At 43.0% G+C, this 23,774-nt stretch overlaps 1 protein-coding gene across 1 annotated transcript in view; it reads left to right on the top strand.

Annotated features, from left to right (window-relative positions):
- The first annotated feature begins 234 nt into the window (after positions 1 to 234).
- Positions 235 to 23,774, top strand: part of LOC128696603 (solute carrier family 22 member 7) — a 360,956-nt gene continuing 337,416 nt past the window's right edge. Inside the window, exon 1 of the mRNA XM_070094771.1 lies at positions 235 to 862. Coding sequence (XP_069950872.1) covers positions 839 to 862 — 24 coding nt within the window. The 5' untranslated portion in view covers positions 235 to 838. The remainder of the gene's footprint in view (positions 863 to 23,774) is intronic.

The following is a 23,774-nucleotide window of genomic DNA, read 5'->3' as shown; positions in this document are numbered from 1 at the left end:
AGTGGATGTGTTACAACAGTAACTATCGAGGGATGTATTACAACAGTAACTATCAGGGGATGTATTACAACAGTAACTGTCAGTGGATGTATCATAACAGTAGTAGACAGGACGTGGTAAGTACTGTATAGTCTGAATAACGCCAAGTGTGCCACTTTACCTGGTGACATGTGGCAAGTTAGCCACACAATATACACGAAGGTCAGCTTTGGGTTCCCAGTTGAACCTGAACTGTGTGTGCTGAACATCCACACTGCTGCGTGTTTACAAATAGATTACAAGATTCTCTACACTTTGCTTGTTGTTCTCGAGTGTATGTACAAACATATGAGCGTATGAGGGAATATATATACCTGTCCTCACAGGCAGCAACTTACGCTACCTACTGTCACAGGTAGCAACTTACTCTAGCTACCGTTACAGGTAGCAACTTACGCTACCTGCCGTCACAGGTAGCAAATTACTCTACCTACTGTCACAGGTAGCAACTTACTCTACCTACTGTCAGAGGTAGCAACTTACTCTGCCTACCGTCACAAGTAGGAACTTACGCTACCTTCCGTCACAGGTAGCTACTTACACTACCTGCCGTCACAAGTAGCAACTTACTCTACCTACCGTCACAAGTAGCAACTTACGCTACCTACCGTCCCAAGTAGCAGCTTACGCTACCTGCCGTCACAAGTAGCAACTTACTCTACCTACTGTCACAGGTAGCAACTTACGCTACCTACCCTCACAGGTAGCAACTTGCTCTACCTGCCGTCACAGGTAGCAACTTAAAATACGTGTCGTCACAGGTAGCTACTTACGCTACCTGTCCACGCCCTTCATCACTATGAGTGCTCCAGTTTTCGAAAAGGTAAGTTATCTCTAGAAAAGTTTAACTCACTGAATTAATAACGATACCATGCATTTGTCTGTTTTAAGACAACGTTTTTTGTTGGGGGTTATGCTACTTATAAAAAAAATAAGTATGGAACAAGGGTGTAAATGGGGACCGGCACATGGTTGAGGAGAGAGAGAGAGAGAGATAGCGTGAAGCAAGCTTTCATGCCACAAAACGGGCAGAAAGCAGCAACTTCACTCTGGCTGTACCCTTCTCCAGAACATCACTCCATCTGAGATCATATATACCCAGGATGACTCGAGTATGGAACACATTCGTACAGCATAATGATGTCAACGAGATAAATTCAATTGAACACATGAAAATGCTGGCCCACAGATGGCTCCAACTTCATCCTGTTCCCTACCTGTATGTCTCATAACAATAAAAATGCTTTCAAATGAGCTGATGTAGGTAACAGCTATTAGCTTGTTAATAAAGTCAGAAATCCTTAACTTGTAAATAGCTTGCCAATAAAGCTAGAGATACTTAACCTTGTCAAACACTGGGAAAAAAAGTGGGTGGATAGCATGGTCGAGGAGAGAAAGAGAGAGAGAGAGAGAGAGAGAGAGAGAGAGAGAGAGAGAGAGAGAGAGAGAGAGAGAGAGAGAGAGAGAGAGAGAGAGAGAGAGACAGAGATAGACAGACAGACAGACAGAGAGACAGACAGGCAGAGAGAGAGAGAGAGAGAGAGAGAGAGAGAGAGAGAGAGAGAGAGAGAGAGAGAGAGAGAGATAGAGAGAGATGGGTGGATACCATTTTCTTCAAAGTCAGAGTCAAAATTTATGTACACAAGATACATTGTTTGTACAGTGTTGGTAACACTTGATAATACATTGTTTGTACAGTGTTGGTAACACTTGATAATACATTGTTTGTACAGTGATGGTAACACTTGATAATACATTGTACAGTGATGGTGACACTTGATAATACATTGTTTGTACAGTGATGGTAACACTTGATAATACATTGTTTGTACAGTGATGGTGACACTTGATAATACATTGTTTGTACAGTGATGGTAACACTTGATAATACATTGTTTGTACAGTGTTGGTAACACTTGATAATACATTGTTTGTACAGTGATGGTAACACTTGATAATACATTGTTTGTACAGTGATGGTAACACTTGATAATACATTGTTTGTACAGTGTTGGTAACACTTGATAATACATTGTTTGTACAGTGATGGTAACACTTGATAATACATTGTTTGTACAGTGATGGAGACACTTGATAATACATTGTTTGTACAGTGATGGTAACACTTGATAATACATTGTTTGTACAGTGTTGGTAATACTTGATAATACATTGTTTGTACAGTGATGGTAACACTTGATAATACATTGTTTGTACAGTGTTGGTAACACTTGATAATACATTGTTTGTACAGTGATGGTAACACTTGATAATACATTGTTTGTACAGTGATGGTGACACTTGATAATACATTGTTTGTACAGTGATGGTAACACTTGATAATACATTGTTTGTACAGTGTTGGTAACACTTGATAATACATTGTTTGTACAGTGATGGTAACACTTGATAATACATTGTTTGTACAGTGATGGTAACACTTGATAATACATTGTTTGTACAGTGTTGGTAACACTTGATAATACATTGTTTGTACAGTGTTGGTAACACTTGATAATACATTGTTTGTACAGTGTTGGTAACACTTGATAATACATTGTTTGTACAGTGTTGGTAACACTTGATAATACATTGTTTGTACAGTGTTGGTAACACTTGATAATACATTGTTTGTACAGTGATGGTAACACTTGATAATACATTGTTTGTACAGTGATGGTAACACTTGATAATACATTGTTTGTACAGTGTTGGTAACACTTGATAATACATTGTTTGTACAGTGTTGGTAACACTTGATAATACATTGTTTGTACAGTGATGGTAACACTTGATAATACATTGTTTGTACAGTGATGGTAACACTTGATAATACATTGTTTGTACAGTGATGGTAACACTTGATAATACATTGTTTGTACAGTGTTGGTAACACTTGATAATACATTGTTTGTACAGTGATGGTAACACTTGATAATACATTGTTTGTACAGTGATGGTAACACTTGATAATACATTGTTTGTACAGTGATGGTAACACTTGATAATACATTGTTTGTACAGTGTTGGTAACACTTGATAATACATTGTTTGTACAGTGTTGGTAACACTTGATAATACATTTTTTGTACAGTGTTGGTAACACTTGATAATACATTGTTTGTACAGTGTTGGTAACACTTGATAATACATTGTTTGTACAGTGATGGTAACACTTGATCATACATTGTTTGTACAGTGATGGTGACACTTGATAATACATTGTACAGTGATGGTGACACTTGATAATACATTGTACAGTGATGGTGACACTTGATAATACATTGTACAGTGATGGTGACACTTGATAATACATTGTACAGTGATGATGACACTTGATAATACATTGTACAGTGATGGTGACACTTGATAATACATTGTACAGTGATGGTGACACTTGATAATACATCGTACCGTGATGGTGACACTTGATAATACATTGTACAGTGATGGTGACACTTGATAATACATCGTACCGTGATGGTGACACTTGATAATACATTGTACAGTGATGGTGACACTTGATAATACATCGTACCGTGATGGTGACACTTGATAATACATTGTACAGTGATGGTGACACTTGATAATACATTGTACAGTGATGGTGACACTTGATAATACATTGTACAGTGATGGTGACACTTGATAATACATCGTACCGTGATGGTGACACTTGATAATGGTTTAGAAAGACACGTAAGCAAACACTATAACATATTTATTAGAAAACGTTTCGGTCCTGGGACCTTGATCACTTCTAACATACAGAGGTAGAAAGACATTATGTATAGGCGGAGAGTGAGATGTGACGCACGTGACCTGAGGAATGTCATAAGAACATGGAAATAAATGGTATAAAATACCGACACAATGGAAATATAAACACAAATGCAGTATAATGTGATCCTTTATTGACAACGTTTCACCCACACAGTGGGCTTTCTCAAGTCACACACGGATCTACCTGGGGTTGGAAGGTACGAGAGTATTTATAGTCAGAATGTTGAGGTCAGGTGGAGAATGCTGCATCTGATGATCTACCGGGTGGAGTTATAGAGTCTTGGGTAGCTTGGCAGGGGTATTGGACAAGTTGTGAGTAGACCTTCTGCAGTGTTCTATGTTCTTATGTGGGATAGCGATGAAGAAGTTTCTTGGCGAGTGGTTCAGCTATGTTATAGAAGCCATTGTTCTGGTTGAAATTGTTGGTTTTAGAGATAAGCGATGATTCCAGGATTCTTCTGTATTGAGTGTTGTCTTCTGTGGCTATAAGTCTTGAGTTTCTGTAGTTAATTAAATGGTTGTGTGAATTGCGATGTTGTACACAGGCATTCCTTGTATCGTCAGTCCTGCTTGCATATTGGTGTTCTGAAATACGTGTTTGGAGGTCTCTTGATGTTTCGCCCACATATAATTTGTTGCAGTCATTACAAGGGATTATGTATACCCCTGCAGAGGATGGAGGCTTGTCCTGTCTACTACTGGTGATGTCCTTGATGGTCGTGGTTGTGGAGGTAGACACTGCCGAGAAGAGATACATAGTCCTCCCAACCAACTCCATTGCCAAACATGTTTCCAACATCTTTGCGAAAACATCATTCCAAGTATCTACCTCCACAACCACGACCATCAAGGACATCACCAGTAGTAGACAGGACAAGCCTCCATCCTCTGAAGGGGTATACATAATCCCTTGTAATGACTGCAACAAATTATATGTGGGCGAAACATCAAGAGACCTCCAAACACGTATTTCAGAACACCAATATGCAACTATGCTGACAGCTCGGTCATGTTACGTATGTCATCTCGACATACACTACTGTCTATAGGCTGAACAGGCAGGTGGTTCTGGGCTGATTCTATACAATAACAAATTCATATGTAACTTAGAACTAATGGATGGTATCATAATGGATGTTAACAAAATGAATTTTACGTAATGGGTGTTAACGTAATCACTTTTAACGTAATGATTTTTAACGTAATGCATTACAAACTATAAGAACAAATCATTGTATAATATGGATGGATTTGATCGATCGATCTGTATTCATGCACTCTACGGATTCTGAGGAAGAATAAATATATATACACAAGGTGAAATTAACAGCAAAGGTATCTGGTGCACTCAGACTATTACTGTCAAATTCTCAGAATGTGGAGGGAACGTGAATACGAAAAAAAAAAATTCTAAGAAAAAACAAATCAGTTAATAACAAACAGTTGACAATTTACTTCATCTCGGACATCTAGTTATACAGACTATGTACATTTAAACCCAATTCTGCGAGGGTGAGGTTTACATATGCAGAATGGTTATCATCTCTGGGAGGATCGAATTCCTCTGCAATGGCTAACACATGGCTTGACTGAGGGAGATTTGAACGAGTATCTACAAAAGATACTTGTGGGTTTCTCATTACTTGTCGAGTACGCAAGGAGTAACGACATTCAGGTTGATTATCTGACTGAGTATCTGAGGTAGAGGGTACAGAGTGAAGAGGATTTTCAGCATCTGTCACATTAGTCTGGGTAGCAATATCATCAACATCGCATACTAATTTCATATGATCTAAATGCAATTCTTTGTACTTACCAGTACTAATTTCTCTAACCTTATACTTATTACCAGAGATATGTTCTACAACTCGATAAGGTCCGACAAACTTTCGATAGAGCTTAGGCATTGCGGATGTTTTGTTGAAATTTGTCAGCATTACTCTCGAACCTACTTTGACTTTTGATGGCTTAGCATGGCTATTAGTTACTCTAGTAAATTCTGCTGTTGATTTATGAAGTGTTTCACAGATTCTTCTAAAAACACTCTGAGCCATGCTGGTACGAGTTGCTACGAAATCATCAGGGTTGTATTTAGGTTTCGGAGTGGAATATAATAACTCATAGGGTAAACGCTTGTCTACACCATACGATGCATAATGTGGAGTATCACCTATGGAAGCACTGTAAGCAGAATTTATGGCACATTGAACATCTGGTATGACTTCATCCCAAGTTTCACTATTGGGGTTGATAGTGGCTCTCAGGACATCAAGTACTTTCTTTTTGGTTAGTTCGGCTAACCCATTGCTGGCAGGATGATGAGGAACAATGGTGGATTTAGAGATCTTGTATAAAGTACACAAATTTTTAAGAATCTCATTACAGAATTCACCTCCATTATCTGTTACTAGGGACTTAGGGGTGGTATGCCTGCAGATAATGCGTTCTTTAAACACTTTAGCTACTGTCTCAGCAGTCTTATCTGCAATAGGAACTAACTCACAATATCTGGTGAAATGGTCTACCATAACACACAGATGTTTGTTGCCTTGGAGGGAACATTTAAAATTGGTTAATAAGTCAAGGGCAACTCTTTCCCACGGTTCGCTAGTGGTTGGGTACACTTGGATTGGATTAGGACCATTGACATTTCCTTTATGTTGCATACAAACACTACATTTCTTAACATACTCTGAAATGTCAGTTGCCATACGTGGCCAAAAGTATTTCATTCTGGCTTGTTTTACTGAACGATCCATACCAGGGTGTTCAACACCTGGTGCATCATGAACTAGCTGTAGAGCTATGTTCACTAGTGACTGTGAAATTACTAACTGGTAAACTCTTCTACTTGGAGTACCAAACTCGGCTGTTCGATACAGTAATTCTTGGCTCATTACAAAGTCACTAATTGGTGCTGGTGGCTTCACAGTAAGAATAAGATCTTCCTGGAGCAGGAATCGAATCACACCAGACCACATGGGATCTGTTCTTTGGGCATTTTTGACATCCTCGACAGTAAATGGAGGATCTGCAGTAACTACACTAACGTGTCGCGATAAAGCATCTGCGACTACATTTGACTTGCCAGGTAAATGTTCAAAAGTGGGATTGAACTCTTGGATAGTCAAGGTCCATCTGGCTAACCTTCCAGTAGGCTGTTTGTTCTGGAATAAAGGTATCAGTGGTGCATGGTCTGTCAAGACATGAACAGGGTACTGGTAAATAATGTCTCGGAAGTGCTTTAAAGACCGTACTATTGCTAAAGCTTCTTGCTCCGTTACTGTATAATTATGTTCAGCCTTTGTAAGGACTCGGCTAGCAAATGCAACACAGTTGCATTTGCTAGCCGATTTTGAAATTCTGCTCCAATTTTGAAATTCCCTGAATTTTCTAAGCCTTTCTATCTGACAACTGAGCTAGTACAGCACCTATGCCAATTGAACTAGCATCAGTTGTCAGATAGAAAGGCTTAGAAAATTCAGGGAAATTCAAAATTGGAGCAGATGTTAGCTTTTCTTTTAGAGTTTGGAATGCTCTTTCTTGACGGAAGGTCCAAATGAAAGGAGCATCTTTCTTAAGCAATTCAGTTAGCGGAGCTGCTATTGAAGAAAAATTTGCAATGAAAGAACGGTAGAAGCCTGCTAGACCCACAAAGGATCTTACAGCATCAGCAGTTTTGGGAGTTGGAAAATTTAGTACTGCCATTACTTTACTTTGATCAGTCGTAACCCCTCTAGGAGTGACTACGTGACCCAGAAACTTAATTTCTGATCTGAAGAATTGACATTTGGACAGTTTGATCTTTAAATTGGCTTCTTCAAGCTTGCCAAGTACTATATCAAGTCTTTTCAGGTGTGTATCCACATCTTCGGACATGACGATTACGTCGTCTAAGTACACCATAAGTGCTTTACCTATAAGACCTCTAAAGATATTGGTCATGAGTCTAGAGAATGTGATAGGTGAGGATCGTAATCCAAAAGCCATTCGTAGGAAATGATAATGACCTGTGGGAGTAGAGAATGCGGTTAACTCTTGGCTGTCCTCGTGAAGACTTTGTTATCTCCAATATTGCATAAAAGGTCACCTAGTACAGGAAGTGGGAAGTGATCTGGAGTGGTTTTCGCATTTAACTTCCCAAAGTCAATCACCGGGCACCAAGTGCCGTCCTTCTTAGGCACTAGGATCAAGGGCGCATTCCAGGGTGAATTGCTATGTGCAATAACTCCATCATTGAGCATTTGATTGATCAGTTCCTCTGTGACAGCAACTTGGGAATGAGGCATTCTGTACGCAGGTATATAGATAGGTCTAGTACCAGGTTCAAGTGGAATACGATGGGACAATAAGTTCGTTATACCCATCTTCTCACCTGGTAATGCAATGGCGTTATGACGTTTGTTCAACAAAGTCAACAAACGCTTGACTTCGTCTGGGAAGTCAGTGGGAGCTAAGTCTTTCTGCTCAACTGGTGGAATGGATTGATCCAGCGGAGTGGATGAGGTCTCCACTGTTGAAATAGTACCGACCCACTGGTCAGGTGGCACATACTCACCTAATTGTACTCACCTAATTGTGGTTGCAGGGGTCGAGACTCAGCTCCTGGCCCTGCCTCTTCACTGATCGCTACTGGATCCTCTCTCTCTGCTTCCTGAGCTTTGTCATACCTCTTCTTAAAACTATGTATGGTTCCTGCCTCCACTACTTCACTTGCTAGGCTATTCCACTCGCTGACAACTCTATGACTGAAGAAATACTTCCTAACGTCCCTGTGACTCGTCTGAGTCTTCAGCTTCCAGTTGTGACCCCTTGTCCCTGTGTCCCCTCTCTGGAACATCCTATCTCTGTCCACCTTGTCTATTCCCCGCAGTATCTTGTATGTCGTTATCATGTCTCCCCTGACCCTTCTGTCCTCCAGTGTCGTCAGTCCGATTTCCCTTAACCTTTCCTCGTACGACATTCCCTTGAGCTTTGGGACTAGCCTTGTTGCAAACCTTTGTACTTTCTCTAACTTCTTGACGTGCTTGACCAGGTGTGGGTTTCAGACTGGTGCTGCATACTCCAGTATGGGCCTAACATACACAGTGTACAGTGTCTTGAACGATTCCTTATTAAGGTATCGGAACGCTATTCTCAGGTTTGCCAGGCGCTCGTATGCTGCAGCGGTTATTTGGTTGATGTGTGCCTCCGGTGATGTGCTCGGTGTTATGGTCACCCCAAGGTCTTTCTCCCTGAGTGAGGTCTGTAGTCTTTGTCCACCTAGCCTATACTCTGTCTGCGGTCTTCTTTACCCCTCCCCAATCTTCATGACTTTGTATTTGGCTGGATTGAATTCGAGAAGCCAGTTGCTGGACCACATGTCCAGCCTGTCCAGGTCTCTTTGCAGTCCTGCCTCATCCTCCTCCGATTTAATTCTTCTCATCAACTTCACGTCATCTGCGAACAGGGATACTTCAGAGTCTATTCCTTCCATCATGTCGTTCACATATATCAAAAATAGCACCGGTCCTAGAACTGACCCCTGTGGGACCCCGCTCATAACAGGCGCCCACTGTGATACCTCTTCACGTACCATGACTCGTTGCTGCCTCCCTGTCAGGTATTCCCTTATCCATTGCAGTGCCCTCCCTTTTACATGCGCCTGATCCTCCAGCTTCTGCACTAATCTCTTGTGGGGAACTGTGTCAAAGGCCTTCCTGCAGTCTAGGAAAACGCAATCTACCCACCCCTCTCTCTCGTGTCTTACTTCTGTTACCTTGTCATAAAACTCCAGGAGGTTTGTGATACAAGATTTGCCTTCCATGAACCCATGCTGGTTTTCATTTATAATCTTGTTCCTTTCCAGGTGTTCGACCACTCTCCTCCTGATAATCTTCTCCATGACTTTGCACGCAATACATGTCAGAGACGGAAATATAAACACAAATGCAGTATAATGTGATCTTTTATTGACAACGTTTCACCCACACAGTGGGCTTTTTCAAGTCACACACGGATCTACCTGGGGTTGGAAGGTACGAGAGTATTTATAGTCAGAATGTTGAGGTCAGGTGGAGAATGCTGCATCTGATGATCTACCGGGTGGGGTTATAGAGTCTTGGGTAGCTTGGCAGGGGTATTGGACAAGTTGTAGACCTTCTGCAGTGTTCTATGTTCTTATGTGGGATAGCGATGAAGAAGTTTCTTGGCGAGTGGTTCAGCTATGTTATAGAAGCCATTGTTCTGGTTGAAATTGTTGGTTTTAGAGATAAGCGATGATTCCAGGATTCTTCTGTATTGAGTGTTGTCTTCTGTGGCTATAAGTCTTGAGTTTCTGTAGTTAATTAAATGGTTGTGTGAATTGCGATGTTGTACACAGGCATTCCTTGTATCGTCAGTCCTGCTTGCATATTGGTGTTCTGAAATGCGTGTTTGGAGGTCTCTTGATGTTTCGCCCACATATAATTTGTTGCAGTCATTACAAGGGATTATGTATACCCCTGCAGAGGATGGAGGCTTGTCCTGTCTACTACTGGTGATGTCCTTGATGGTCGTGGTTGTGGAGGTAGATACTTGGAATGATGTTTTGGCAAAGATGTTGGAAACATGTTTGGCAATGGAGTTGTTGGGGAGGACTATGTATCTCTTCTCGGCAGTGTCTTCTCTGGGTGTGTTGAAGATGTTTAATGCCCGCCGTCTGCAGTCTCTGATGAAGTGACGAGGATAGTGGAGTTTAGAAAATACTTGTTCAATTATAATGCATTCTTCCTCAAGGAACTCATTGCTGCAGATTCTGAGTGCACGTAGGAAGAAGCCTATAATCACACCACGTTTGGTTTTGGTGTCGTGGTGAGAGTAGAAGTGGAGAAGATCGTTTTGGTTGGTGGGTTTTCGATAGACTTTAAAACGAAGTTCGTGGTCAGCTTTGCAGAGCAGAACATCAAGGAAAGGAAGAGTGTTGTCGACTTCTTCTTCAAGTGTGAACTGGATTGAAGGCTCGACCTGGTTGAGCTTGTCTTGGAGAGCTTGGACGTTGAAGCGTTTAGGAGTTATGAGGAGAATGTCGTCAACATAACGGAGCCAGGTGACAGACGAAGGAATAATGGTGGAGAAACGTTCGGCTTCTAGATGTTCCATGTATAAGTTCGCCAGGACTGCACTGAGTGGCGAACCCATGGGTAGTCCAAAAGTCTGCTGAAAGAGGTGATTTTCGAAGGAGAAACACGTAAAGCCAACACATAGTTCAACAAGGTCGATGAAATCGCTGGCTGGAATGGGAAGATCAAGTGAATCGTCAATTTTCCTGCACAAGAGATCGATGGCTTGTGTAGTAGGTACTTTGGTGAAAAGGGAAGTCACGTCAAGGCTGGAAATTCCACATGTCAGAGACACAGGTCTGTAGTTTAGTGCCTCGTTTCTGTTTCCTTTCTTAAATATGGGGACTGCATTAGCTGTCTTCCATTTCTCAGGTAGTTGCCCAGTTTCAAGGGATGTGTTGAAGATTGTGGTTAGAGGCATGCACAGCATCTCTGCTCCTTCTCTAAGGACCCATGGGGAGATGTTGTCCGGTCCCATCGCCTTTGAGGTGTCAAGGTCACTTAAGAGCTTCTTCACCTCCTCCTCAGTTGTTCGTGTGTCATCCAACACTTGTTGGTATATTCCCTCTTGATGTTCCCTTCTGTGCTGTCTTCCCACAGCCCTTCCTGTCTCTACTGTAAAAACTTCCTTAAATCTCCTGTTCAGCTCCTCACATACCTCCTGATCATGTCTTGTGAGTTCTCCACCTTCTGTCCTTAATCTGATCACCTGGTCTTTGACTGTTGTCTTCCTCCTGATGTGGCTATACAACAGTTTCGGGTCAGTCTTGATTCTCGATGCTATGTCATTTTCATACAGTCGCTGGGCCTCCCTCCTTACCTGTGCGTACTCATTCCTGGCTCTGCGACTGATCTCCCTGTTTTCGTGTGTTCTCTGCCTTCTGTACTTCTTCCATTCTCTATTGCATTTTGTTCTTGCCTCTTTACACCGTCGGGTAAACCAGGGGCTCGTTCTGGTCTTTCCGTTGTTACTGTTGCCCTTGGGAATGAACCTTTCCACTGCCTCCTTGCATTTTGTTGTTACATATTCCATCATTTCATTTACTGGCTTTCCTGCCACTTCTCTGTCCCACTGGACCTCCCGCAGGAAGTTCTTCAACCCTATGTAGTCCCCTCTTTTATAGTCAGGCTTTTTCCATTCAACTCCTGTTATTCTCTCCACTTGCAGCTCTACTATGTATTCAAAGCACAGAACCACGTGGTCGCTAGCTCCTAGGGGACTCTCATACTTGATGTCCTCAATATCTGAGCTGCCCAGGGTGAACACAAGGTCCAATCTTGCTGGTTCATCCTCCCCTCTCACTCTGGTAGTGTCCTTAACATGTTGGTGCATGAGGTTTTCCAGCACCACGTCCAACATCCTGGCTCTCCATGTTTCGGGACCCCCATGTGGCTCCAGGTTTTCCCAGTCAATCTCCCTGTGGTTGAAATCACCCATAACCAGCAACTTTGCTCTGCTGGAGTGAGCTCTTCTTGCCACCTCAGCAAGTGTGTCCACCATTGCTCTGTTGCTCTCTTCATATTCCTCTCTTGGCCTCCTGCAGTTCTGTGGTGGATTATACATCACTGCAATGACCACTTTGTGTTCCCCAGACTGAAGTGTACCTGCTATGTAGTCTCTTTCTCCCGTCTCATCTATTCCTTCCATTTTCTCGAATTTCCATCTGTTTTTTACGAGCAGAGCAACCCCACCTCCCCCCCCCCCCTGCCTCTTCTATCTTTCCTCATGATCTGGTATCCCGGTGGGAAGATTGCATCTGTTATTGTCTCCATGAGTTTTGTTTCTGTAACTGCTATGATGTCTGGGGACTTCTCATTGATTCTTTCTTGCCATTCCTCATGTTTATTCGTTATTCCATCTGCATTTGTGTACCAAACCTTCAACTTCTGTTCTAATACTGTAACTGTGGTGCGGGGGGTGGAAACAGAGGGATCGGTGTGTGATGGTTGGTTTGGACTGTTCAGTTGCCTTGGGGGTGTCGTGGCTGGAATCCTTCTGCACGTGTTTCTGGGGGGTGCACTTGTCCTTCCATTTGATCCTGGATTATTCTGCTCTCCTTTTTCATTTCCTCCCATTTCTCCTTTCGTTTTTGAACTCTCTCTTTCATTGTCTTCCTTTCGTCCTGTGTTCTGTCTCGATCGAGGTACACACTCCGGAACTCCTGCTTGCCTCTCAGCCATGCTTTCTCCTGCAGGATCATGGTTCGGGTTGATTCTGCCTTGAAAATTACTTTGAGAGGCCGATTCCTTTTCTTTGTGAACCACCCAATTCTCCGAAAATTTGCCACCTGGGTCATGTCCCCCTCGCCTATCACCTTCATGATATCTTCAATCACTTTTTTCTCCTCCTGCTTTCTTTCATCATAAGTTTCCCCTTTAGCTTCGTCTAGCCCATAGACAAACACGGATCTTTCCCTTTCCACCTCCCACTGTGACTCCCATTGCATCCTCTGATGTGTTTTAGTTCCTTCCCGTGGAGTGTTCCTTCCTTCAGTCCCTTCCCTAGTTATTGCCCCTATGCTTCTTGGTTTATCCTTCCTGCTCACCTGCTCCTGGCCCCCACAGGTATCTGGTAAGGTCCTTGCACATGTCCTAGTTCCTTCAATGTCTTCCAACCTCTCATTCTGTCCTAGTGTGCTCCCTGTCTTTGTTTTGGCCCCATGTGGGTTTGACAGGACCTCTGCATACAGTTTAGTTTCCATGCTTCCTTCAGACCTGTTGTCTGTGTTTGATGTAGCCATTGCCGATGCTACTTCTGTAATATCTTTGTCTCTGTGCTGTTTCAAATGTCTCAGCTCCTCTTCTAATCTCTCTATCTTGATTTCTGCTGCTGTGGCCTGTTGCTTCCACCTTCTGCATTCTGCTGCTAACCTCTCTTCCATCTTCCTTTCCAGCTCATCTAGTCTCCTTCCCCAGTCTTCCTCCCTTTTTTTGAGCTCTACCTCCCATTCCTCCCTCCCAGATTCGTCCTTGGAGCCCCTTGTCCTCATCCTGGTTAGGGGGAGGGGAATAGATGGTTAGGAGAGGGGATGGATGGTTGTGGGGGAGGGGGAGGATGGTTATTGGAGGGGTAGAGATAGTTGGGGGAGGGGGTTAGATGGTTTGGGGGAGAGAGGGGATGGATGGTTATGGGGGAGGGGGAGGATGGTTATTGGAGGGAGGGAGGTAGGTAGTTGGGGGTTTAGACAGTTTGGGGAGGGGTTAGGTGGTTTGGGGGAGGGGTAGGTGGCTAAAGTGAGGTGGTTAGGGAAGGGGGAGAGGTGGTTAGGGGAGGGGGGGTACGTGTTTGTGTCAAGTGGTGGAGGGTGTGCGGGTGTGTGTGTACTCACCTATTTGTACTCACCTATTTGTGGTTGCAGGGGTCGAGTCCTAGCTCCTGGCCCCGCCTCTTCACCGGTTGCTACTAGACCCTCTCTCTCCCCACTCCATGAGCTTTATCAAACCTCGTCTTAAAACTGTGTATGGTTCCTGCCTCCACTACGTCATTTTCTAGGCTATTCCACTGCCTTACAACTCTATGACTGAAGAAATACTTCCTACTATCTCTCTGACTCATTTGTGTCTTCAACTTCCAATTGTGGCCTCTTGTTTCTGTGTCCCCTCCCTGGAACATCCTGTCCTTGTCCACCTTGTCTATTCCACGCAGTATTTTATATGTCGTTATCATGTCTCCCCTGACCCTCCTGTCCTCCAGTGTCGTCAGGCCGATTTCCCTTAATCTTTCTTCATAGGACATTCCCCTTAGCTCTGGAACTAACCTTGTTGCAAACCTTTGTACTTTCTCTAGTTTCTTGACGTGCTTTATCAAGTGCGGGTTCCAAACAGGTGCTGCATACTCCAGTATGGGCCTGACATACACGGTGTACAGTGTCTTGAATGATTCCTTACTAAGGTGTCGGAATGCTGTTCTCAGGTTTGCCAGGCGCCCATATGCTGCAGCAGTTATCTGATTGATGTGTGCTTCCGGAGACATGCTCGGTGTTATACTCACCCCAAGATCTTTCTCCTTGAGTGAGGTTTGCAGTCTTTGGCCACCTAGCCTATACTCTGTCTGTGGTCTTCTGTGCCCTTCCCCTATCTTCATGACTTTGCATTTGGCAGGATTAAATTCGAGAAGCCATTTGCTGGACCAGGTGTCCAGTCTGTCCAGATCTCTTTGAAGTCCTGCCTGGTCCTCATCAGATTTAATTCTCCTCATTAACTTCACATCATCTGCAAACAGGGACACTTCTGAGTCTAACCCTTCCGTCATGTCGTTCACATATACCAAAAATAGCACTGGTCCTAGGACCGACCCCTGTGGGACCCCGCTCGTCACAGGTGCCCACTGTGATACATCATTACGTACCATGACTCGTTGTTGCCTCCCTGTCAGGTATTCTCTGATCCATTGCAGTGCCCTTCCTGTTATATGCGCCTGATGCTCTAGCTTCTGCACTAATCTCTTGTGAGGAACTGTGTCAAAGGCCTTCTTGCAGTCCAAGAAGATGCAATCAACCCACCCCTCTCTCTCTTGTCTTACTTCTGTTATTTTATCATAAAACTCCAGAAGGTTTGTGACACAGGATTTGCCTTCCGTGAATCCGTGCTGGTTGGCATTTATACTCCTGTTCTGTTCCAGGTGCTCCACCACTCTCCTCCTGATAATCTTCTCCATAATTTTGCATACTATACACGTCAATGACACAGGTCTATAGTTTAGTGCCTCTTTTCTGTCTCCTTTTTTGAAAATGGGAACTACATTTGCTGTCTTCCATACCTCAGGTAGTTGCCCAGTTTCCAGGGATGTGTTGAAGATTGTGGTAAGTGGTACGCACAACATATCTGCTCCCTCTCTAAGGACCCATGGAGAGATGTTGTCCGGTCCCATTGCCTTTGAGGTATCGTGTGTGTGTGTATGTGCGTGTGTGTGTGCGTGTGTGTGTGTGGTGTGTGTGTGTGGTGTGTGTGGTGTGTGTGTGTGGTGTGTGTGTGTGTGGTGTGTGTGTGGTGTGTGTGTGTGGTGTGTGTGTGTGGTGTGTGTGTGTGTGGGGTATGTGTGGTGTGTGTGTGTGTGTGGTGTGTGTGTGTGGTGTTTGTGTGTGTGGTGTGTGTGTGTGGTGTGTGTGTGTGGTGTGTGTGTGAGTGGGGTGTGTATGTGTGGTGTGTGTGTGTGTGGTGTGTGTGTGGTGTGTGTGTGTGTGTGGTGTGTGTGTGTGTGGTGTGTGTGTGGTGTGTGTGTGTGTATGTGTGTGTGTGTGTGTGTGTGTGTGTTTGTGTGTGTGTGTATGTGTTTATGTATGTATGTGTGTATGTGTGTGTGTATGTATGTGTGTGTGTGTGTCTGTGTGTGTGTACTTGAACAGGGTAAGGATAGTGAACTAGGTCAACGAGATTGGTATTTGCTCTGAGACGAACACTGTGACCCGAAGTGTTAGCAAGGAATAAATGGATCTTACTGTCTCTTACAACGTGTAAGGAAGGTTCAACAAATAAACCCTTGGCCTTGCAGGAATCACTGTCAACTAGGACGTTATCACCATCTGGAACATTAGGAACAACAACAGACACTCTAGTAAGAACACTAGCTGCAACAGAGACGTCTTTCTGCAGACGGCATGTGACATCAACAAGAGATGGCATTACTAGTTTCAAGTAATTGTTTTCCGACAAGGCGTCTCCTGTGGAGAAATTACTACTTGAACTAGCAGACATTGCAGGGATAGGCAGAGCACTCAAAGCAGTCTGAGCGTCCTCGGACACTTGAGGCAATACATTATCTTGCATATCTGAAGGTGTAGGTGGAACACAGATGGGAGAGACAGAGTTACCAGTGCCTGATCGCTTGGGTACGCTACTGGAGAATGCATTGGCTTGTAAGGACTTAATCCGTACATCATACTCTGCAGCAGTATGACAGATTTCTGATCCAAGCTGGTAACCCCAGAATGGAACGATGAAGTCGTCAATTTGGGCATGCCATCGGTACGGGTCGAGCACAATGCGTAAGTCTCGCATGGAAGCAAATCCCAGTAGAAGGTCACCAGGGAAAGTAATCTGGTCGACAAGAAAAGCAGCAGTAAAGTCTCTGCCTTGGATAGTAAAGGTGACCGAAGTCTGCCCTCGGACTCGCAGAAGAGAACCAGCTACTCCACTTAGGGAGGTTACAGAAGTTGGTTCAACGAGGAGGACACGTCGTAACTGCTTCTCTTTAAACAAGCTAGACCTAATGATATTAACTTGCGCACCAGAGTCCATGAACACATGAACGGGTGCATTATGGACAGAAGCTTGTACTAAAGGACCAATCGTTTCGTTAGGAGTTATATGCAAACAGAAAGGTGGGTTGTCATCGGAGAAGGCATTTTCTACTTCATCCCCAAATTCCTCTACATAAGAGACGTGTGAAGCAACATCAACAGCAGGGTTGTCATTCTCAAGGCTGGCTAATGCTTCATAGGAATTTTGGACTGGGATGGTGTACTCGTTATCACCTACTACTGTCACGACTGGACGAGTAGACTTGGGCGCTCAGATTCCCCCAAATTGGAAGAATGAGCCTGGTTCTGGCAGTTTGTGAACCACGACGTCTGTTTCCTCTCCTGGCTCTGCTGTTGGAACGGCCACGGAAAGATCTAGAGTACTGCAGGTTGTAGAGAGCATTTCACTCAGATGTGTCATGTCCATGAATTCTATGATAAGTACAGTAGGGAAGATCTGACTGGTACTCATCATCAGTACGACGCTTCTTAGGGTGACTATCATGACAATTAATAGCAATATGGCCACGGTAACCACAATTGTAGCAAGCTCTTTGACTGTGGGTACTGTACATACTACGGGTGCTACGGGAATGATGGCTCTTAACACTAGCTTTGGATGATGGACGCGAGTGATTAAGGTTGGGAGTTTTGGTAGTAGCACAAACTAGAGGAGGTACAGGAGTAGACAAAGTGGTTGGCATAGACTTACAGTAAGGGAAGGTTCCCTCAGGACATAAATTTTGTACATAGATGAGAGCTGCAAGCGGTCCCATAGTAGCATCTAGCGGACTTGAATTGTACACATACATAGATGTCGGTGGCATTAGTTGTTTAATAACTCCGAATGCGGCTAATTTGGCAAACCCATCAAGGACTGGTTTATCGTTATCTTTAAGGTACTTGGAATTTTGACCTGCTTTAACGAATGACGACATTAGGTTATTAAGACGAAGAGCAAACTCATCTAATGACTCTTCTGGTCTCAGAGCTGTGCAAACTAATTCTTTGAGAACGACAAATGGATCGGTTTCTCGCACCGGTTCAAGATAGTTACGAATTAACTGTTCATAATCTTGCCACCTGGTTAGATCTTGGAAGTCCTTCATACGAATTAAGTTGAATACATGTGAGGCTGCTGGAGAACGGACTAGACTCTCCTTTCTGATACTGATTAAACAACTCTCAGATGGAAGACCATCAACTGAAGCATCAGCTCTGGCTCAAACAGCGGTAAACCAACCTTCAAGGTTGTCTGGGTTACCATTGAACAACGTCATAGCATCATACGGATCACGACTAAAATTATGCAGGCTAGAAGTCTGAGTATGTCTATCGTTTGATAAAGAGTTACTCAAATTTTGGGCTGACGCATTAATGGTTGTACTAGCAGCATGTACTGAGGCATTGCTTGAGAAAACTTGAGACATGTTTGCAAAATGTAAAACAAGAATTTAGAGAAACAAAAGAAAACGTAACTGAGGAACACACAACACAGTGAACTTAAGTGGGAAAAAAATGCTTAACGATTCTGCATAAGTGATTAAAAATTGACAGGTCACACAGTAAGCAAAGAACTCACAGTCAGAAAAAAGGCTTATCTGAACAAACAACACTTTGAAAATCAAGAGAACTTGTACTTTACTCAAATCTAATTTGCTCAGCTTTTACTTTAAATTGAATGAATGGCACAGTGAGTTGTCTTTACTATCAATGCAATAGGGAAACACACAATAAAATGATAAAATGGGCTCAATAAAGCTTGTGCAAAAATAAAACAAACTGGGACACAATTCACTGGAATAAAATAAAATGGCACACAAAGAATAAAATATTATGCACAGAACAGAGCATATGAAACTGCACTGAAATAAACTGTAGCAATATTGCAAATAACAATTGCTAATCAAAAAGTATTGCACAAGACTGCATAAAATCTCTGCAAGAAAAACTTTAATGGCAACACAATATTTGCACAAGAATTATTGCAAAATGAGTCAATGTGCAATAATAAAAAAATTATTACACACACAAGAAAAGAAATATATCAAGGAATGAACTGAGGGAACACTTTGACTCTTAACTGCACTCAAGCAACACTTAACAAGCAAAAGAACAATTTACTCAAAAAGAACTTAAAAATTGCACTAAGAGTGAATTTGTTCAATGAAACATGGAAAATAATAGGTGCTAAAACACAGAACAAAAAAGTTTGAACACTTACAGTGATGCAGAACACAACACATCAACATAAACACAATACTAGAATTTTCTTGCAATGAAACTGGATGTGTGAAAAATTTTGTAAAAATGATTTCTTGCTTGCACAAAATAATGGCACTATTGTCTGTAGAAATAAGACAAATTAGACACTGGCTAAATGAAAGAATATGAACACAAGAATGTTCAACACACAGGGAACAAAAAAAAGAATACACAAATGCTGGGATGAAAAAAATATATATAACTGAGACAACACTGAGTTGTGATGCAGGACACAACTAAATAAATTACTGAAATACTTCACTGGAATACTGAGAACACTAGGTGATTCTGAAGTGTAAACACAAGTTCTATTCTGCTCATATGTTGCACACACAAAGGAAAAACACTAGGTACTTCAAGTGTATAAAAAGACACACAACACAACAGACATAAGATAATGCACGAAAATTAACACTGAATTAAGGAGATAAAAAGATTATTGCAAACAAACACTAAGTCTGATTGAGAGTCACTGAATGTCACTAAGAAAATCACTGGAACACAAAAGAAATGTCTCAACACTCGCAAATGTCTCTATGAAAAATATTATCACTGTAACGACTTGGTGAAGAATAAGGTTGATGGTAGTGGAGAGTAGAGGAGACTGGTTGCTGACTACGATCACTGACTTCTCTCCACACTCGAAGAATTTTCGCTTAAATCGACGATAGACTTCACACAGGAGGCTTTCAACGGTTGGCGCCACTGTCGAAGACACACTCTAGCTCTTGACCGCCTATGTGGTCCTTAAAATATGGTGCTATAACCCCTCTTAGTGTGCCAAAACACTGGTAGAGGTTGGGTGAGTACCAAAACACAGTGAAAGTGGTTGGGTTTGTGGGTAAACAGGGCTAAGGTGTCTGAGGCCATGTGGTGAGTTAGTGGGGTTAGCAGGGCTAAGACCAAGACCGCGTGGTGAGACACACGTGATCGTGGGCCTATGGGTTGAATGGCGTGAACCTCACTGAGGACACCCACACTGGCGCGAAGATATTCTAAGCTGGCTGGCTTAAAATACACCCACGAAATACCACAACACCACAAGGATGAAAAAGAGCACTCAGAATGGCTTGGAGCTTGAATCACAAGCGATGAAGACTACTCACGTGGCTTACTTGAGTACTGGGGTAAGACACCTGGGTTAGTTGCTAGCTGGCTTATTTTAACCCTTCACACAGAATAGCTTGATAACTTCTCACGATGAGCACAGCAGGGGTTGAAGCTGGCTTGGCAGGCAAAAGAACTGGATGGAGTAGACTAGGCTAGACTGGACTCGGTTGTTCTGACTCCCCCACCACAGACTGGAAGCTGGCTTATTTTGCAAACTCGGGTCAACCCCTCGGGAGTGATGCAAATAAGCAGATAAACACTAATACAAAGAGACTGACCCGTGAATAATGTAGTAACTGGTAGGAACTTGAGAGAGTAGCTGACTTGAGGTAGCAGGCTTGGCTAGGTCGGCCTACTGGCGACACGATATGGCCGTCTTGCTGGTCGAAAGAAATCTCCTTACATCGGCGGAATTATCAATTTTACGCCCACACCGCTGTCACCATTTATCGTAGGGGTTCTTAAATGGAGATATCGAGGGTTGAAGGTAGACACACTTGTTGGATGGTAACGATATATTGTCAGACTGTGATGATGGGAGATGGAGCCCAGCCTCCGCCTGTCCTAGCCTATGTCAAACGCCGACTGAGAGAGCGGCAGAGGTACGAACGTACACATGCGCATCCCGTGACGTCACACAAACAGTCACAGGCCTAGGGATCTCCTATCTAAAGCACATGATGATACGGATATGCTATACAACACAGGGATCAGCAACTATGCTGACACCCCTTCTCACTAACAACACATATCACACAATTACCCCGGCTTACTCACAACACACATTACACAATTACCCCGGCTTACTCACAACACTCATTGCACAATTACCTCAGCTTACTCACAACATACATTACACAATTACCTCGGCTTGCTCACAACACATATTACACAATTACCCGGCTTACTCACAACACACACAATACTCAGTCACCCCAGCTTACTCCCAACTAACATTACACAATTACCCCGGCTTACTCACAACACACATTACACAATTACCGCTGCTTACTCACAACACACATTTCACAATTACCCAGGCTTACTCACATCACATATTACAAAATTACTCCACCTTACTCAAAACACCCATTACACCATCATCCAGGCTTACTCACAACACACATTACACCTCCCTGGCTTACTCACAACTCACATTTCACCATCACCCCAGGTTACTCACAACACACATTACACATTTACCCGGCCTACTCACAACACACATTACACAATTGTTCCGGTCGACTCAAAACACACATTACACCATCACCCCTGCTTACTCACAACACACATTACACAATTACCTTGGCATGCTCACAACACACATTACAAAATCACCCCGGCTTACTCACAACATACATTACACAATAACCCCGGCTTACTCACAACACACATTACTCAATTACCCCGGCTTACTCACAGCACACATTATGCAATTACCCTGGCTTACTCACAACACACATTACACAATTACACCTGCTTTCTCACAACACACATTATACAATTACCCCGGCTTACTCACAACACACATTACACAATTACCACGGCTTTCTCACAACACACATTACAAAATTACCCCAGCTTACTCACAGCACACAAATTACACCATTACCCCGGTCTACTAACAACACACATTACACAATTACCCCGGCTTACTCACAACACACATTACACAATTACCTCGGCTTACTCACAACACACATTACACAATTACCCCGGCTTACTCAAAATGTACACAAACCATCACACCGGCTTACTCACAACACACATTATACAATTACACCGGCGTACTCGCAACACACACATTACACCTTTACCCAGGCTTACTCACAACACACACACTATACAATTAAGCATCTTACTAACAACACACACATTTCACCATTAAGCGTCTTACTCAAAACACACACATTCCACTAATTCCCCGGCTTATTCACAACACACATATTACACCATCAAGCGTCTTACTGACAACACACACATACCACTATTTCACCGGCTTATTCACAACACATACGCAAGCTTGCTCACAACACAAGCATTTCATCATTACCCGGGCTTACTCACAGCACACACATGACACAATTACCCGTCTAACTCACAACACACACATTCCACTATTTCCCCGGCTTACTCACAGCACACACATTACACCATTACCTATCTTACTCACAAGATGCAGATTCCACTATTTCCTCGGCTTACTCACAACACACACATTTCGACATTACCCTTCTTACTCAAAACACACACATTCCACTATTTCCCCGGCTTACTCACAAAACACATTACACAATTACCCAGGATTACTAACAACACACATTACACAATTAACCCGGTTTACTCAAAACACACATTACACAGTTACCCCGGCTTACTCACAACACACACAATACTCAATCACCCCGGTTTACTCACAACACACATTACACAATTACCCCTGCTTTCTCACAACACATATTACACTACCCCGGCTTACTCACAACACATATTACACAATTACCCGGCTTACTCGCAACACACACAATAATCACCCCACCATACTCCAAACTCACATTACACAATTACCCCGGCTTACTCACAACACACATTACACAGTTACCGCTGCTTACTCACAACACATTTCACAATTACCCAGGCTTACTCACATCACACATTAAAAAAATTACTCCTGCCGTACTCAAAACACATTACACCATCATCCCGGCTTACTCACAACTCACATTTCACCATCACCCCAGGTTACTCACAACACACATTACATATTTACACGGCCTGCTCACAACAGACATTACACAATTGCCCCGGTCGACTCAAAACACACATTACACCATCACCCCGGCTTACTCACAACACACATTACAAAATAACCCCGGCTTACTCACAACACACATTACTCAATTACCCCGGCTTACTCACAGCACACATTACGCATTTACCCCGGCTTACTCACAACACACATTACACACCTATCTCTGCTTTCTCACAACACATATTACACAATCACCCCGGCTTACTCACAACACACATTACACAATTACCCCGGCTTTTTCACAACACATATTACACAATTACCCCAGCTTACTCACAACGCACATTACACCATCACCCGGGCTTACTCGCAACACACACGTTACACAATTATCTTAGCTAACTCATAACACACATTACACCATTTCCTCTGCTTACTCACAGCACACACATTACAACATAATCCGGGCATACTCACAACAGACATATTACACCACCCCAGTTTGTT

Source organism: Cherax quadricarinatus, chromosome 47, assembly GCF_038502225.1.
Source record: "Cherax quadricarinatus isolate ZL_2023a chromosome 47, ASM3850222v1, whole genome shotgun sequence".
Classification (NCBI taxonomy): Eukaryota; Metazoa; Arthropoda; class Malacostraca; order Decapoda; family Parastacidae; genus Cherax; species Cherax quadricarinatus.
The sequence above is the reverse complement of the archived record's forward strand: the minus strand, read 5'-3'. Positions and strand labels throughout refer to the sequence as shown.